We start from the raw sequence: 19,683 nt of genomic DNA on the forward strand, positions 1-19,683 counted from the left end.
GCCAGCCTGATCACCTCTAACTGCTCTTGTGCTGGCCAGATTGTCCCTAAACTCCTCTGCCTTGGCCCACATCACTGTGGCTTTGTTCGGAAGGAGGACCGGACAACCGGAAGATGTCCAGTCTACCTAGTCTAATTAGCATATTACCCTTTTATTAGTATAGATAATTGTGCTGTGCAGAAGATTAGACATTTATGATAAACATATGAGATATATAGGTCTTTTTTCTGTTTTGTAAAATATATGTATCCCTAAAGAACATTATTGCTCAGAAAAATATATGATTCTGTGAAAACAAAAATAAATACATACATACATAAATAATTAAATAAATAAATACAGTTTTGATAATGTTATATATTTCATCATTTTGGAGATGTAAATTTGTTTAAAGCATGTTAAAATTCTCGATAATTTATGCAGAAACAAAATCTCTTTTAAAAAATTTTAAGTTCTGTGTTTGTTAAACTCTTGGCTGTGAAACCCTTAACACAAAATGTAATTCTTCATATAATTGTGATCTGTGAGGCATGTTTTGAAAATGCTCTGGTTGCATTGACTGTTCAATCCATGCTGTCAGTGACTAGAAACCAATTTAGAAACAAATGAAATGTATATATTCATTTTTTACCCCTTTCTTCAATATACAGTAAGGAGTGACAATTGTCAAGGATATTAAATGTTTGAAATGCTGAAATATATGAAGATTTTAAAAAACAGCTGAAAACATATTTGAGGAGAAGCGTTAGCTTTGTAACATGCACAGTGTGAAGTTCAGGTGATTTGAATCACATTCAGGGACACTGATAACGTGCTATCAGCACAGTGCATGCCTTCTGTTAGAGTCTGAATTGTGCCACTCAAAATTCATGAGTATAGAAGTACCTCAGAATGTGACTATATTTGGAAACAGGGCCTCTAAAGTGGTAATTAAGTCAAAATAACATCATATTGTTGGGCTCTATTCCTGTATGACTGATATCCTTTTATGGAGAGAAGATTGGGATACAATCTATACTGACCAAGGGACGACCTAATGAGGACACAGCTAGAAGGTAGTAAATTGCACAAAATCAGTGATATAGATCAATGGAATAGAATAGAGAGCCCAGAAAGAAACCCACACCTACATTATCAATTAATATTTGACAAAGTAGGTAAAAAGATACAATAAGGTAAAGATAGTCCATTCAATAAATGGTGCTGGGAAAATTGGACATGTACATGCAAAAAAAAATGAAACTAGACCACCTTCTTCTACCATACACAAGAATAAACTCAAAATGGATTAAAGATTTAAATGTTAGATTCAAAACCATAGCAATCCTAGAATACATAGGCAGTAAAATCAGGAGCATTTCTTGTAGCAATTTTTTTTATGTCTCCTTGGGCAAGTGAAACAAAAGAAAAAATAAACAAATGGGACTACATAAAACTAAAATGGTTTTGCACAGCTAAGAAAACCATCAACAAAATGAAAAGACAACCTGCTGAACGGGAGAACATATTCAGCAACACATCTGATAAGGGGTTAATATCCAAAGTTTATAAAGAACTCATGAAACAACACTAAAATCAAGATAATAATCCACTTTAAAAATGGACAAAGGACCTAAATAGACATTTCTCCAAAGAGGACATAAAGATGGACAATAGACATATGAAAAAATGTTCACTGTCACAAATCATTAAAGAAATGCAAATTATAACCACAATGAGATATCACCTCACATCTGTCAGTATGTTAATCCTACATAAATCAACAAACATGATGACCAGGATATGGAGAAAAGGGAACCCTTGTGTACTGTTTGTGGGAATGCAGATTGGTGCTGCCACTGTAGAAAGCAGTGTGGAGTTACTTTAAAAAACTAAAAGTAGCACTGCCTTATGGCCCAGCACTTCCATTTCTTGGAATATATCTTAAGAAACCCAAAATACTAATTTGAAAGGATATATGCACCCCTATGTTCATTGCAGCATTTTTTACACTGCCCAACACACAGGTATGGAACCATGGAACAGACTGATGAATCTCAGAGTGGAGGAGGGGAAGGAGAGGGCGGGAAGAGATTAACCAAAGATCTTATATGCATACTAGAGGCCCAGTGCATGAATCCATACACCGGTGTGGTCCCTCGGTCTGGCCTGTGGGGATCAGGCCAAAACCAGCAGTCTGACATCCCCCAAGGGGTCCCGGATTGGGAGAGGGCGCAGGCCAGGCAGAATCTGTGCACCAGATCTCTAGTAAATAAATAAAAACAAAAAGTGTTGACACTGCCTGATATTTATTCTCCCCCTTGCCTAATGACAGAAGTGGATTTATCTATATTTTGTAGGGCATTAAATATTTCCACAAACTTTGTCATCTTTAAGATGTTTGCCTAGAATGCTACTGAGTCATTTCATCCTGTTTCTAGTTGCTCCTGCTTTTCAAAGAGACGTTTTTATAACCCCAAATGTCACTGACTGACAGCAGATAATGAATCATGTATGGCTGCTGTCCAGGCGCCTGCTTGGAGACTCACCTATTCAACACCTGCCCTTTAATGTCTGAACAAAATGCCTCTCAGAGTAAAGCAGCTCCGTCCTGAGACCGGTCCTTCAAAGCAAATCATTTATAAATCAAAAAGTTTCACATACACTTGTGAACATCAGTGTGTTTTAGTAGCTCTAGAAATTGTAGCTCATGGTTTCGTAAAAGTGTATGAAATATAGCAATGCTGAGGGCCCATGTTTTCCCTTCCATAATTAATAGGTTAACATTTCCATATGACTTCAATGCATAGCACGCTCAGACTGAACTAACCCTTGGTAAGGAATCATTCTCTTATGATGTATGCATCTGTACTCATGTGTGTGAATTTGTCAGAGAATCTGGAGGGTGACTTACCTGATTCTGTACCCTTTGTACCTGATTGTGTACTACATGCAGCAGAGACCTGGCCTCTGTAGTTTAATAGGGTCTACCTCAAAGCCTTCTTTGTCTCTGTGACAAATACTGTAGGAATTTTTAACTGAACCTTTTAAGAAAGGCATAGTTTAAGCTAAAATTGCTCAACCTTGGTTTGGAATGACAGTTCCCTACATTTTACTCTGTAATTAGGAAATTGTGTGTGTGTATGTGTGTGTACATTTAATTTTACACACGTTTGCTCTAAAAATTTTAGTCCCTCTTCATTTACCAGATGAAGCTTCTAGAACCTTCTTTGATCAGGCATCTTCCTTTTTCCAAAAGGTCAAAACCATGCTATGCTTGTCCCATCTATTTGTCTCTAACATCTTCAATCTCAGCTTACGGATTTTCTCAGTAAGTCTTGAACTACTGATTCTTACAGAAAAAAAAAAAAAGCACTCGCTGAAAAAAACTGCAAAATGGCCAGCACCACTTATTTCATAGTATAAGCCACGAAATGTTCTCATTTTCTCTGATTTGTACTTTCTCTAATTTATATGTTATTTCCGTTTGGTGTATGTATTGTCTCCTTCCGGGCAATGATGGAAATATTTTTACATTCTGATTTGGGAAAACTTCCTAAGTTCCATGGTAAAAACCTAATTCAGAGTTGAACAGAATGTAGAAACTGCCATTTATGTTGAAGCTTCATGATCATATTCCAGTAGGGATAGGGGAGCATTCAGGCATCCTTTCTTTCATTGCTTGATGGTGGTTATTCTGTTGACTACACATGCTGTATGCATTGTTAGTTAGATTGTCTTAAATAAATATGTAACTCAGGCAAGGCACAGAGAGAAGCATCGATGTGAGAGTATAGTAGTTGATGTTGAGTGACACATTGCTTGGACTTTTCTTTTTGTAATAGACTTGGTCTTACAAGAAATTATTGACATCAAGGCAAACTCAAGCCCTTTTACGTGGAGACTAATTGTTTACTAAATAAAGGCTTTTCATTGTACCACGTTCACACATCAACCTAATCCCATGAAGCAGGAAACCAGAATCGTTGTCCTTTACATTGTTGCAAAGGGTGGTGGCCAATATTTTTATTTTTAAGCGTAGAGATGTGGTGATGTTTTATTTCTTCACTTTGTAGAAAACAAACACTTATGAAATTCTTTCTTTTACCAAAAGCTCGTGAGGAACAAACATCAAATGCCTTTGAGTTCCTCATATAATTATTTTCTAACATTGTGCAAGAATGAAGGGTGATTTGAAAAATATTGTATAAAACCTTATGAATCAAGCCCAGTAGACATAGTCATTTTGCTAGACCTACTATGTATTCAAACAGAATTGATAACATTCTTTAAAGTTACTGCACAGTTACCAGGTGGACTCCACCACCAACCAGTGGAGCCTTCCCAGAGCATCCTCTCTGCCCACAAATTTGAAGTTAGGTCTGAGTGTTATAGAATGTTGTTTCAATGAATAACTCACAGTGGTAGGCATCAGTATTCTTTCTTTAATAAATGATAATCTTAATAATTACATTTAAGTTTGTTACAGTATAGCAGGAGCATTTTAACATTTTTTTGGTAAAATGTTAGTCTATGAAAGTGTTTGTGACTTGAGAAATATTTATTGTCCCCAAAATACAAAAATAAAAGAAAAATAATCAAAAGTATATGTTTAAGAGTTATGAAATATGTCTTCTTTAATTTTTTAATTTTGCATTTATAACATTTCATTAAATTTCAGGAAGTGTGTGATTTAAAGTTTCTAATTTTGCAAAAATCCCTACTTTGCCCAATGCTTCCAGATAAGTCATTGCCAAATTTAGGTTAAATGACTTGTTTTCAAAAGAAAATTCACTTGGACACATTATATAAATATTTTAAAAAAGTTGATACCCAACATATTCTTTATGTATGCTACAGGTAGGAGCTTCCAAATAAAATGTCTTGGGCTTCTGGTGGGCACTGAAATGTTCCCTAACCCACTCCATCAATTCTCACTACTTGTGATCCTCTTTGAGTAATAAGAACCTAGAATCTGAGTGCACAGTACTCTTTGTTTTTCATTGCTTAACTATTATATACGTCTCCTTTTTCCCCAATTGATGCCTCCCCCACCACCACTCCCACCTCTCAGGACAAGCCCCACGCCCCAGTGTCTGTGTCCATTGGTTATGCTAATATGTAATAACACAGTACTCTTGTGTAGCCCTGCCACTGATATATATTTTATTGATAGGAAAAGATGCTAGTGTAGCATAACAGAGATTTTTCTGATTTAAAAGTACCAGATTTGCCATGAAATAACTATGATATGAAATGAGGCAACAAATTCTCTAAAGTAATTGGTGTTATAAAGGAAGCTAATACCTCCATGTTTGAGTTAATGACTATGATCAATAAATTCTAATTGTCCTCCTTCACCTCCTGTCCACACAATGTGCATTAGTATTGCCCTGCAGTTTTCATGAAGGAGAGACAGTTCAGGGAGGGAAGTGCCTCTCTCAAACAAATTTTCAGGACTGGGGTGAAAAGCCAAAAGGTATGAAAGAGTATAATCAAGACCGACAATCAGCCTCCCACCCCACTTCTCATTTCCACCCTTAGGTCATAGAGCTGATGGTTTTTAAGCCTACTGCTTCTCCCCATCTGGTGATGAGCTCATTTGTGAAACAGCCATTTATCAACTTCAAACATTACCTTTACATTTTCTGCTTTGATAAATGAGAACATATTTCACTTCTCTCCCACTTTTCAATATAATTACATGGCTATTCTTAGCTGTTTATTGGTTACAATTTAGAAAGCAAAATCATTAGCAAAAACAAAAACAGAAGCACTTAACCATCTGTTTCCAGTTCCACAGACATCGCTCGCCTCCTCATTGTGTCAGATGAGGACGTTAGTGTGGCCATGTTTCACTCCACATGTGCTTACTCCCGCCTTCGTGTTCCTAGTGGCTATAGTTGGACTGTTCATTGCCAAAACTGATAACACACTTACATTTTATTCTATAATCATTTTTAAATCGTCTGTGAATTCTTTATATAGTAAGTCAATTTGCACATAAAAAAATTTACAATATGACAATGTGAATACTGTTCACTAAAAAGTGAGAATTTGTGCTGCAGTTATATCTGTACAAATGCATATTATTTCTTTCTTAATGGGCGATATTACTAGCCTCAGTTTTAAATGCATCTACCATTTCATATCCCCATATTATGACTATGGTAAGTTTTTACAAGTTGTCAACCAGAGACTATTCTATCAAATCACTCTCTGGCCACCACCCACCAGATTTGTTTGTGACTGAGCTGACCGTGAGCTTGCTTCATCTTGAAATGCACTACACTGCTAGTCTGAGTGGGGTCCCTCTTTTGTAAGTTTCATGCCCTTGTATTTTTAATTTCCTATATTATTTTGCTGCAACCCATCTTCATGGAGGCAAACCTAAACATGCCTTTATTCTGCCCTACTTGACTGCTAATTGAATTGATGTTAGGTACTAGATTAAAATATATTTATTTTTAATATGTTTTTATTGATTTAGAAAAAGAGGAAGGGAGAGGGAGAGAGAGAAGCATCAATGGCAGAAACATTGATCAGCTGCCTCCTGCAAGCCCCCTACTGGGGATCGAACCCACAACCTGGGCACGTGCCCTGATTTGAATTGAACCTGTGACCTCTAAGTGCATAGGACAACACTCAAACAACTGAACCCCATTGGCCAGGACTAAAATCTATTTTTATTAAAATGTTGAAGGCCTGCTTTATATTTTTCTGTAACCCAGGGTTGCTAATAATTATTGGAAGATAAAGCTGACCCTTTGTGTTTGGTAGTGAATTTTTATTTGTTTTTCAGTCTGATTATTTATGTTTATTTTTTTTCATGCAAGCTCTTGTCATTTTATTTTTATGTTTTATATTCTAAATATTGAAAGGTATTTTGGTGTCGGTGTATATAGATCTACATTTAATTCAGTCAGAAAAGATCTCGGTGGTTCCTTTTTCTCTGAAAACTTGTCCTTTTGCTACTATAGGAATTATTTTCTTTATTTTTAAAATAATTTTATCCATTTTCATATTATTCTTTCTCTTAATAACTTCCATAAGGCAGATAGTAGACTTGTTAATCTGGATCTTTATGTTCTTTTGCTTTAGTCTCCCTCTATTGTTTTTGTTTTATAGCCTAGATTGTTTTCTGGCTTTATCCCCACTGATTCTATTTCATGTTTTGTCTTTTCAAATATGTGAGTAGGTGTGTGAGTACACAAATATAAATGTATATGTAACTTTTTAAATTTCCAGGACCTCTTCCCTTTTCATTCATTTGCTTTACCTAATACCATGCTCTAGTTAATAATTTGACACAGTTGAAGAACCTTGCATTAAAACCTTGCTTTTCAACCCATCTACACAGACAATGGTGTGGTGAAGGTCTGGTGCGAGAGGTGGGAGAAGACTAGTAGGGGTCAGTGGGGGAAAAGGGGGACATATGGAATACTTTCAAACAATAAAGATGATTGTTTTAAAACCTTGTTTTTCTTTTATTCTAATTTAATTTAAAATCATATTTATTTTGTTATTATGATTTATTATTCTGTTATTTATTTCTGGCTACAAATACAATTAGATCAATGAGTACCAAGTGCTGTTCTAATTCACTACTGGCTATAAAATTTAGGGCAGTCATTTATATTCAGTGTCCTAGTTTCCATAGCTATAAAAAATAATAATCATTTACCTAATCTTCCGGGCTTTATAATAAAATCAAATGTGAAACCTCATTAAAAGCATTTCATGCTGTATAAATACAATGAATTATTTCTAGGGGAACGGTTAGAAAATATGCAGATTGGACATTTTGACTTATTCTAGGAAAGAACTATAGTAAACCACAGATGACTGTCAGACACTCACAAGAGTGAAGTTTGACTGGTCATATTGCAATCCGAACATGTCTGTAACGAAGGATTTGATCAAAAGTGAAGTAAGAATGTCATTCTATAAATAATGTTATATTCCAGTATTGTTTACCTTAGGTATTTTGTTGTGTGATAAGGACATTTGACTCATGACTTATAATAATGCATAACAGCAGTGTAGCCTCTGTCTGGAAAAAAAAAAAGGAAAGGCGAGTCTTATGGGGTAACCTCCATCATGGGCCCCTTTTAATGCTGAGGAATATGTGGTAGCATATTAACTTATTTTTCCATGAGATCTGTGTGATCTGTTTTTAATTGACATTAAAAATGGACTTGAACAGACTGACAAATCTCAGAGGGAAGGAGAGGCAGGAAGAGATTAACTGAAGAATTTATATGCATATATGCATAACCCATGGACACAGACAGTAGTGCAGTGAAGGCCTAGGGTGGGGTGGGAGGTGGTGGAAGAGGTCAATGGGGAGAGGGAAAGGGAACATCTGTAATACTTTCAACAATAAAGATGAATTAAAAACAATAAACTTGAAAATATATGCTCCTTTAAAGAAGATATATTGACATAGGCTTTGTGTATTTTCTTTTAAAAATCTGTTTTGCTCACATACATCTCTGCAGAGATGACCATGTCACATGACGACAGTCATAACTTACTGAAATGAAAATTGATAAGGTTTGAGTGAAACAGTGTCTTGTTTGATCTAATTTGGATCATGCTACTACTGAGGTAGTTTGCTATAAAGATGAAGACTTGTGCCCGGCTAGTGTGCCTTAGTAGTTGTCAACCAATGAATCAGGAGGTCATGGTTTGATTCCAGGTCAGGGCACATGCCTGAATTGTGGGCTGGATCCCCAGTGTGAGGTGTGCAGGAGGCAGCCAATCAATAATTCTCTCTTATCATTGATGTTTCTATCTCTATCTCACTTTCTCCCTTCCTTTCTGAATTCAATTAAATTTTTTTTTAAAAAAAGACCTTGTATTATATCTTTGGATACAGAACTTGGATCTGTTACTTGCCTGTCTGACCTCCCAATGCATAATTTTTCTAACACTTAAATTTCAGCTATATTAGGATAGATTTTATTAAGTTTTTGTAAGGATTAAACATGTTACTGTATATAAAGTATTTTTGATAGTATGTAATTTTGCTATTAGTATTATTCTTATTATTGGTATTATCACATGATTCTTAATTCCTAAAGTATTCCAGTACAATACCTGCATCATCTTACATAGAAATTGAAGGTATGGTGTATGTGACACACCCTACAGGTATATAATGTTTCATATTAGAGTTAATTTTTTAAATGCTATTTTTCTTAAATATAAACTCATTGAACTCCAAAAAATCATATGAAGTCACAGATGTTATTAGATATACATGATAAGCATTGTAGCACTAAAATTTACTCTCACTGTTAAAAAAACTGTGCTAAATTGATCAACCAACTTTTTATCATTTTTAACAGATTTTTTTATTGGATAAAACTTTGCTCTTTGTTTGGGTATTGTATAGCCAATAATAAATGTGTAAGTACTCAGTTTGGATTTTCAACTCCGTATTTGCCCAGATGATTACCACCTTACTATGACTAAAGTGTTCAGAACATACATATTTGACCAATTTATGTGATGTTAAAAATGAGAACTTTCAGTTGCTGTTATATTCTAGAGAAAAGTGGAAGTACAATTCTACTAGTAATATTTCTTTATTAAATAAAATATTATACTTAATCTCATTGTGTTTGGAACACATTTATTTTTAGTGTTTGAAAAGCTGAAACACAATTAAGTCATTGTCTTACTTTTTTTTTTTCATTTAGCTGTTGTTACATTTCAGTTGCTGGAATAGTTTGAGAATTAGCATTGACCTTCTGCTAAGTTATTATTCATGATTTTTGTTATTATTCCTCTTTGTTTTTAGCATGTAGTGACCTGGAGTTCAGGGAAGTGGCAAACAGGTTACGGGACTGGTTCAAGGCCCTTCATGAAAGTGGAAGCCAAAACAAGAAGACAAAAGCATTACTGAGGCCTGAGAGAAGCAGTAAGATTTCTATCTTTGAAATATGCTATTGTCTTTGATGTGGGATTTTATTTCCAACAAATCGTTCGATCAAACAAAACACCTACTTCAAAGTTTATCCTTCACTTAGATGCTGAACAAAAATCAGCATTGTATTTACTTCCAAGCACACCTACAGTATTTTGCAAGGAAATAAACCATTTGTGAAACCTCTGATTGGTAGAAAAAGGAATATCCCTCAGAGACAGCAGTTAGTCTTTACATTGAATTGAAGGTGTAGGAATATTTTTTCAGTGTTTTCATAGAAGTGGTAAAGGGTAGAATAACATGGGCGGGGGGGGGGGGGAGGTAAGAATTTTGGAACATAGATTTTTAGAGAGCACAATTAGTGCCCCTCATTCCAAAGATTAGCCTTTTCAGGATTGCTTTGCAGACATTTCTACTTTGACCCAACTATGACAGTAGACTAAAAGGATGTTTTCAATGACACACTGAAAATTAAATTTATTAACAAGAGTTATATGAATCTGATATGATTCTTTCATTATCTATTCAGGGGTGGGGAAACTTTTTTTCTGCCAAGGGCCACTTGGGTCTTTATAACATCATTCTTGATCTACACAAAATTATCAACTTAAAAATGAACACACTATATTTGGTCAAAAATTTAATTAACTCACCCATAATGCCTTGGCAGGGCCAGGCCAAATGATTTCGGGGCCTTTTACGGCGTGTGAGCTGGATGTTCCCCACCCTGATCTATATAATCCCGCCCCCAGAAGTTTTTGTTTTAATTCCTTGGACATCAGAAATGTAAAATAATATAGGGAGCTTGTTATGAATAATCTTATGAACTTTGCATTTTTCCAAAAAAATCAATCCTGTTAATATTTTATTTCCAAAAAATATCTATTACATATTTAACACTTGTAAAAGAAATAAATTGAAACGTGCTTAATTTTAGGGAGCTCTCAAAGATTGAAGCATTTGACCTAAAATAGGACAAGAGGAAGTAGGCAAAAATCATGAGCAGCATCTTGTAGCAACAAAGGAAGTCCCACGTATGTTTCCTTTGCTTATTGTGACATGGCCTATCCACTCTCACTTTCAATTCTCAACTATCAGCTTCTAAAAAAATATCATAAGATGGCACACTCACCCATAATCTACATTTCCTAAAATGCCTCATTTGTTTTCTTCTCATCAAGGAATTTTTTATAATTTACACTTTTTGTATTTATAGATTTAATAGTTCTGTCTTACATCATCATTGCTTTTTGTTTCTTTATTTTATTTTTTCCATCATCATTTATTCATCCTCTTATACCCTCTTTCATCTATACCCGCCTCTTCCCCCCGACAATCTCTACACTGTTGTCTATGTCCATGAGTTCTTTCTCTCTCTCACTCACTTTTTCTCTTTTTCTCTATCCCTTTGTTTTTTTTATTAGAAAGGTATTCCTCACTGGCGGATTATTTTAATTTCTACATTGTTTACAATTTCATTTTAAACATTTATTTGTGCTTTACGTCACCTTGTGGTGTGAGGTAGGGGTCTAGTGTTATTATTTTTCCCTCAAGTAGTTGATCAAATGTACCAGAACTGTTTACTTAATGATCCTCATTCTATTGTTAATTTAATTCTTTTTAAAAAAATTCTTTATTGTTTAAAGTATTACATATAGTATTACATATGTCTCCTTTTTCCCCCCATTGAACTCTCCCCGGCCACCCCTATTCCCCAGCACAAGCCCTCACCCCCTTAGTGTCTGTGTCCATTCATTATGTTTATATGCATGCATACAAGTCTTTGGGTTGATCTCTTACCCACCCCTCTCCCCTGCCTTCTCTCTGAAGTTTGACTGTTTGTTCGATGTTTCTATGTCTCTGGATCTACCTTTGTTCATCAGTTTATGTTGTTCATTATAATCCACAAATGAGTGAGATCATGTGATATTTATTCATTTAGCATAATATTCTCCATGTCCATCCATACTGTTGTGAATGGGAAGAGTTCAAGTATGCTATCACCAATGGACATAATTATCTCTAAATGCGTAGCGACTATGTATATGTTTCTTCCCACAACACTCAGAAAGAAATGGTAGTATTTTCTCTGTCTTAAAGGAGTGTTTCTCAGGTTTACCTTCATAATTATTGATTACATTTTTGGCAGGTGTTAATTTTTTTGATGCCTTGAAAGTAAATGAGATGCCTTATCTTAGTTAATAAGGTATATTTACCCTTTTTTGTGAAACAAACATATCTGGAATGGGACAAAAGTTTGTTCCAGACCCTTACATTTTGATTTTTTTAAAATTAATGTCTCCATCTCTCCAACCAATTTGCATACTTGAATATTTTCTCTCAAATGTATCCTTTGAACTTGATTCAGAAAAATAATCCCTCCCATACTGGGAGACAGATAAAATGAGAGCTTGTGGAAACACTCAACACAGTGCCTGTTTAATTTTACACATGCATAAATATTATTTCCCTTTCCAGCTTTTCTTGTAAGAAATGAGACATCCTTAATATAATGGGTTTAATTACAAGGAACTCCTTTAGAGTTGAATATTTTTGGAGAAAAAAGGAAAAAGTAAGTACAGGATTCCTTATACTCTGCTTGAAGAAGTCAGAGGCCAACTAAGAGTAAATTTCCAAAAGGAAGTTATCCATTAGAACACATAAGACAAATATGTGGAAGAGAGATAGCGAACTCACTCAACTCCTCAAATGGGTACACCCTCTGAGTGAATCTTCTCCTGACATAATCATATTTAATGTATAAACCAATCCTCTAATATTATATTCCACATCTCCTTTTTATTCTTATTTTTCCTTTGTAGAAATTCTCACTATCTACCATAGTGATAACCTAATTGTTCATTTTGTTTTTTTTCTCTCTCACACACCATCTGTCTTCCTCTCCATCTTTCCATCTTTCTCCTTCCCTCCCTCCACACTCAACTATTGTAAATTTAATCAATGCAGAGGTCTTTATTCACCACTGTATCATTGGACCATACAATAGTTTGACACATAGTATTCATTCAATAAAAGTGAGTAGAATTAATGAATAGATGAAGTTAAGAAGCAATGAAAATACTGCATTGTTTGCATATACCATAATTTAACCAATCGGTTATTTCTCTAGGAATGATTATTTACTATTTTAATTATTTTCTACATAATAATCAATTCTGCAGTTATTTGGTATTCCTTTATTTCCATGAGAATGATTCCATACAATGGAAGTAATGGATCAAAATATGCATGAATTTCACATTATAAATGTTAATAAATGTTGCCAGACTCCTTTGCAAAAAGTTCAGGGCAATTTTAAGTTTTAACAGATAAGTATGAGAATTAACTTTAGTCTTCACCACTGCCATTTAAAAAAAACTTTTTTAAACTTTTCCATCCTTGTGAGCATTTTATTATATGTTGTTAATTTAATTTGCATTTGTTTTATTAGTGATGGGATTGAACAAAATAAGGATATGTTGTACCATTATAATCTGTATACCTTGATATATTTTGTTTCATTATTTAAATCTCCAAAAGTTAAAGAACAAATATTATATATATGTTTCTTTGTGTGTCTTTTTTTTATGGTTGTAGTTGAGTCTTGGTGTGTCTCCCCTTTGAAAAGATATTGTATTAGTGTTCTTTTTGTCTGGTGGAAAAGCACAATCACATGCAATCATATGCAAAATTCTCAGATTAACAGTCTTGCTCAGATTAAGATAATGTCTTATTTTTGCTTTCCTATACACCAAATGCTCTCCCCAGTCAGAGAAAATGATAGAATTACACCCCCAGGGTGACTGAATACAGTCTAATTTCTTTCCAAGACATTGCTCACTTTATGTCTTGCTGTCTTCACATTGAGAGAAAGATTGCTTTTGGAATCTGATGGCTTAAAGACAATGAACCATTTTAATGCAATTAGGAGCCTTCTAGGACAACATCTTTTGAAAACAAAGATTTATAAAATTAGATGATACATTTTATTTTTTTACGTCAAGTAATAAAAAGAAAGATACAGATCATTGCTTATTTAGGTTGTTCTAATTATTGAGACATCTGGCATTTTCTTCTTTTATGAGGTAGACAAAGTAACTCTCTATAATAACATTTCATTATACACTTAGTAATACTTAGATATTCTTTTACTATCTGGATATTAAAGTTTTGCCAAAGTTATATATTCATATTTAGGTAAATTAATGTCATCCTATATAAATTGAAACTATAACTATAAAATAAAGATAATAAGTGAATAATATAATACAATTGTTTTGTTACATTATTCTGTCCTGGGAAATTAGCTAGTGGATTCACTAGACACCAAACTTTTGATGAACCTCTAGTCCAGTGATGGCGAACCTATGACACGCATGTCAGAGGTGACACGCGAACTCATTTTTTTGGTTGATTTTTCTTTGTTAAATGGCATTTAAATATATAAAATAAATATCAAAAATATAAGTCTTTGTTTTACCATGGTTGCAAATATCAAAAAATTTCTATATGTGACACGGCACCAGAGTTAAGTTAGGGATTTTCAAAATGCTGACACGCCGAGCTCTAAAGGTTCGCCATCACTGCTCTAGTCTTTAGGAACTATATTATCCCAAATAGAAGGAATTACTGTTAGCATTGTCAGTTTTGGAATCATTAAGAAATAGGTTAATTTTCACAGAGTATGTGAAATATTGTCAATTTTATTAAATTCTGTTTTCAACAAAAGGAATCTCTTATTTTCAAAATATAACTATGCAGGGTGTTCAGCACACATTTCACAAGTAATTTGAATCATTAGAACCTAGTCAAAGTGAAACCTCCTCCCCCCGAAAAAGACAACAATATGTACTTTTAAAAAATCTGTGCAGAAAAAAAACATACATTTTTATAATATAGACATATATTTCTCTTTTTTAAAATATATTTGTACTGATTTCAGAGAGAAGGGAGAGGGAGAGAAATAGAAACATCAATGATGAGAGAGAATCATTGATCAGCTGCCTCCTGTATTCCCCACACTAGAGATCAAGCCTGCAACCCAGGCATGCGCCCTGACCAGGAATTGAACCCTGACCTCCTGGTTCATAGGTCTGTGCCCAACCACTGAGCCACACAGGCTGGGACATATGTTTCATATGTATTCAATCATTTATAATGTAAGCATTATTTTTATTGAAGTTTACTCCATTGCCTGTTGAGTAACTTAACAAACAACCTGGAAGGTAAGCGTTATAGGTGTCTTAAAAGCAACAAGAAATGACAGCTAAACAATGGGGGAAATATAAACAAAAAGGAAATAAAATAGCTCAAAATCATTACATAACATGAGACAAAAAATTGTTAACAGCCTGACATATGGTTTTGAAATCTTACTTCATTCTCATACGTATATTACATAAACATTTGTTTTAATATTTTATGTGTTCCAAATATTTTCTCACTATATCTTTCTGTTTTTATCTCAGAGTTCTTAGTTTGTGTTCCTTAAGAAAAATCTCTCTCAAAAAACTATTAACCTGGATAATATTCTAATGTATATATTTTTGCACTTATTGGTATGAGATACGATTATTACAACTGATTATGTTTTTCTTGCTAAATTTAAATAACATCTTTGAATTATTTAACCCCCATTTATTTTTTGTATTTTTTGTTTAAGTTCTCTACATATTTTTCCATGGTTCCTTCTATTATTTATTTCTACTGTAATTCTATTATGTTCTGATACCATACTTTATATGATTTCACTTCTTTCAAATTTGTGAAAGTCTGCTTTATGCCTCAGAATAGGTTCCATATGCACTTGAAAGGAATGTGTATTATTCTTCTGTTATTATTTATTGGAGTGTTTTATAAATGTAAATTATTTCAAGCTTATTGGCAATGTTTTTTGGATCTTCTATACCCTTGCTGTTTTTCTGTCTACTTCTTTTATTGATTGTTTACAGATTAGTGTTGCAGTCTCCAGATGTAACTGGGAATTTGTCTATATCTGTGTTTGGTTCTATCAGTTGTTTTCTTCTCATGCAATTTGAAGCTTCATTTTAAATACATACAATTCAGGTTGTTATGTCTTCTCTTTGAACTATTTATCATTATGTAATGTCCCGTTTAATCTTGAAGTTAAATATATTATTAGTATAGTCAGTCTGGCTTTCTTCCCATAAGCATTTGCATCGTATATTTTTTTCAATCTATTAATTTCAACCTACTATGCCATTTGATTTAAAATGGTTTCCTCAAGGCTATAGTTTTCTCTTGCTTTTTTAATCCACATCTTACTTTTTTTGTATTTTTATTGATATGCTCAGATAATTTACGTTTAATGTAAGTATTGATATGATTTAACTGCAACCTACCTTTTTTAAAAAATATATTTTATTGATTTTTCACAGAGAGGAAAGGAGAGGGATAGAGAGTTAGAAACATCGATGAGAGAGAAACATCGATCAGCTGCCCCCTGCACACCTCCCACTGGGGATGTGCCTGCAACCAAGGTACATGCCCTTGGCTGGAATCGAACCTGGGACCTTTCAGTCCGCAGGCCGATGCTCGATCCACTGAGCCAAACCGGTTAGGGCAGCAATCTACCTTTTTGATAGTTGTTTTCTTTTTTTTTCACTGCTTTGCCCATTTTTCTCTCTTATAATGTCTTATTTCAGACAAATAAAGTATATTTATGGTTATTGCATTGCTTTTGTACAAAATGTTCCTGGCAGGTTCAAAAAAGGTGTGGTTTTTAGATTATTCAAAGTTTTCTTATTTTTAGTAGGGAGCAATACTTATTTTAGCTTTTTACTTCCTAGGTGAAAGCAAGGAGTCCTTCATTCCTGATGAATATTTTCACTGGATGTAGATTTTTGAAAATATTTTTTGTCTTTTACATTATTTAAAGTTATCATGCAACTCTTCCTGTCCTCTAAATTTTCAGATAAGATGACAAGCTGTAGTTGAATCGTTGTGTAATTATGATGTGCCATCTCTTTCTTCTCATTTCAAGTTCGGTGTTTATCTTTAGTTCTTAAGAATTTGATTAGGAATGTCCTTCCTTTGTCTATATATGGGCTGCTTTATTATTTTGTTCTTCAATTTCCATTTAGTTCTTCCTTATAATTTTTACTTCTCTACTTAGAGTTCCTCTCATTGCAGTTATTGTAAGCATATTTTCTTTTCCTTCAATAGGATACCTATTTTAATTGTTTTAAAATTCTGCCTGCCTTTTCCAACAACTGGGCCATCTCCGATTTGTTCCTCTTGGATTGTTTCTTATGAATATGTCCCATTTTTCTGGTGCTTCATATGTTTTATAATGATGGATGGTGTCCCAGATGTTATGGATATTAAATTGTGGGATACTTTGTTATGTTACTGTAATCCAATGAGAGGCATTTTTCTTGTTGTTGTTTTCTTTTCTTTGTACCACATGCTCATTCTGTTGGGCTCAAAACGAAAATTATACTTCTTGGGTGCCAGCCCTAATCAGTTCAGAATTATAATTTTGAGGAGGTGATCTGAGTCTACAATGTACATGGGTGGTTAATCGGTCATCAAAATCTAGAGCAGACAATGTTTGGTTTTTGGACTCCTTTCCTTCCTGGATTTCTCCCTCATTCTTCAGTGGTTTTGCACAATTTTCTAAGTATCCAGGCTATAATGTGTGCATTCTTTATTTACCAGGGTCCCTCCTGTCTTTTGCCATGCCAACTCTATATATCCCCAGGCTAAAAAACAGTGAAAAATGGGAATTCATTCCATATAATTTCCCTCCTAAACTTTGGACTTTCTATCAGAAAAGTGCTTGCTTCTTCTTCTTTTTTTTTTTAATATATTTTATTGATTTTTTACAGAGAGGAAGGGAGAGAGATAGAGAGTTAGAAACATCGATGAGAGAGGAACATTGATCAGCTGCCTCCTGCACATCTCCTACTGGGGATGTGCCCGCAACCCAGGTACATGCCCTTGACCGGAATCGAACCTGGGACCTTTCAGTCCGCAGGCCGACGCTCCATCCACTGAGCCAAACCGGTTTCGGCAGAAAAGTGCTTGCTTCTTATTCACTCTTCTCTTTCTGTGTTTATTGTTTTGTTTTGTGTTTTTTGTTTTGTTTTGTTTTAATTATGTGCAGAGCTTAAGAACTCATGGGTAGGAGTGTCAGTCCAGTATTATGTTACGCATCCAGTACTGGAAGCCGGATATAAAATAACTGCTTAAATGACAAATTAAGGAGGGGATTTTTGTCTTATTTGTCTTTAAATCTACAATACGTATGAGCCTAGTACTTTACTTTCATTACCTATTCCTGTTTATACCTTTTTCTCACCAAATATTATAGCACCTTTTTATTTTTATTTTTTGAGTGTAGAGGAGAATTACAGTAAAATTTAAAATATTAAATATTCATAATTAAGGCTAATCCTTCAGTCATTTTGAATATATTTTGACAGTTTCTGCTGTCATTTCAATGATTTTTTACATCAATTTTTAATCTCAGTTATGCTAATATATCTGCAATTTAAGCAAATGCAATTGTTAAAATAGACTTTCTATTTCTTAGGATTAGGAAGTGAACAGTTGTGTGCCTAATTCTAGAAGAGGGAAAAAAACCACTTATTTTCTGCAAGCAAATAACCTATGAGAAAATGTGGAGAGATTTTTCAATGATAAAGACTGTGTGTTTGGTAGCTTCTGCACCAATCTGAGATTCCTTATACTTGCTATTTCTTTTACCTGGAATGTACTGCCCCATATTCTCTGATTACTCATAGTTTTACTTTTATGTTTCTGCTCAACTACCTTGTTTTAGAGATAGTGGAAGGGCATAATTCTGAAGATGGCCCTTCCAAATTCCTGGTCCCTGGTAATTCAAACAAACATTGTTCTAGGTACTAGTGTGAAGGAATTTTGTAGATGAAGATCAGTTGCCCTTAAAATATGGGCAAAGGAGAATCTAAAAGAATAAAGGTTGCAAAGATGCCCACAAATTTATGAAAAGCTCTGCTTTGATTTCATCACTCCTTAAGAAGAGATAAGTGTGTTTTCCCTCATTTCTAATTGAGGGAGTGATTTCTACAGACCACTCAGAGTTTTACATGTGCTCACATGGCAAATCTAAGAGGCAATAGTAGCTATGATCTGTTTACTTGTTTGGTTTCAAAGCAAAGGAAAGTTACTGCTGCTTTGGAATTGTATGTCTAGGCAAGAAATACAAGAATGGTTCCTGTGGGCAATATTTGAGCCATATGAATGAGAAGCAGTGTGAATTCTGCCCAAGAGGGCCATTTGGAATAGTGCACATGCCCTGGCAGTAAAATTGGCTCGCCAGATATCCCGAGACTAAGAGGTGTGGTCAGCCAGAGGCAGATAGCACATATCACAGGAAATACAGTGGAAATGTGAGTGCTCTGGGAACCCGCTGCTTGTGATTAGTGTCTGAAGTGGGGGCAGTCTTGTGGAATCTGCAATAATCTCCAGGACAGAATTGAATTAAGTTGGCCCAACAGGTGTGACTCAGTGGTTGAGTGTCAATCCATGAAACAAGAGGTCACTAGTTCAATTCCCAGTCAGGGCACATGCCTGGGTTGTAGGCTCAATTCCCAGTAGGGGGGTGCAGGAGGCACCCGATTGATGATGTTTCTCTCTCATCAGTGTTTCTATCTCTCCCTCTCCCTTCTTCTCTGTCTAGAAATCAATAAAAACATATTTTAAAAGGATTGAATTAAATTGTAGGAGACCCCGTTGCTATCCATAGGGAATTGGAGAATTGCTTG

General features: G+C 34.6%; 1 protein-coding gene across 2 annotated transcripts in view; it reads left to right on the forward strand.

Moving 5' to 3' along the window:
* The window catches only part of SPOCK3 (SPARC (osteonectin), cwcv and kazal like domains proteoglycan 3), a 341,288-nt gene that overhangs the window by 303,978 nt on the left and 17,627 nt on the right, over nucleotides 1–19,683 (forward strand). For both annotated transcript variants that reach the window (XM_081093454.1, XM_081093455.1), the window contains exon 7: nucleotides 9,788–9,907. In XM_081093454.1, the coding sequence (XP_080949580.1) occupies nucleotides 9,788–9,907 (120 nt within the window). The remainder of the gene's footprint in view (nucleotides 1–9,787; nucleotides 9,908–19,683) is intronic.

This window comes from Myotis nattereri, assembly GCF_964212035.1.
Source record: "Myotis nattereri genome assembly, chromosome: 5".
In the NCBI taxonomy this organism is placed as follows: domain Eukaryota; kingdom Metazoa; phylum Chordata; class Mammalia; order Chiroptera; family Vespertilionidae; genus Myotis; species Myotis nattereri.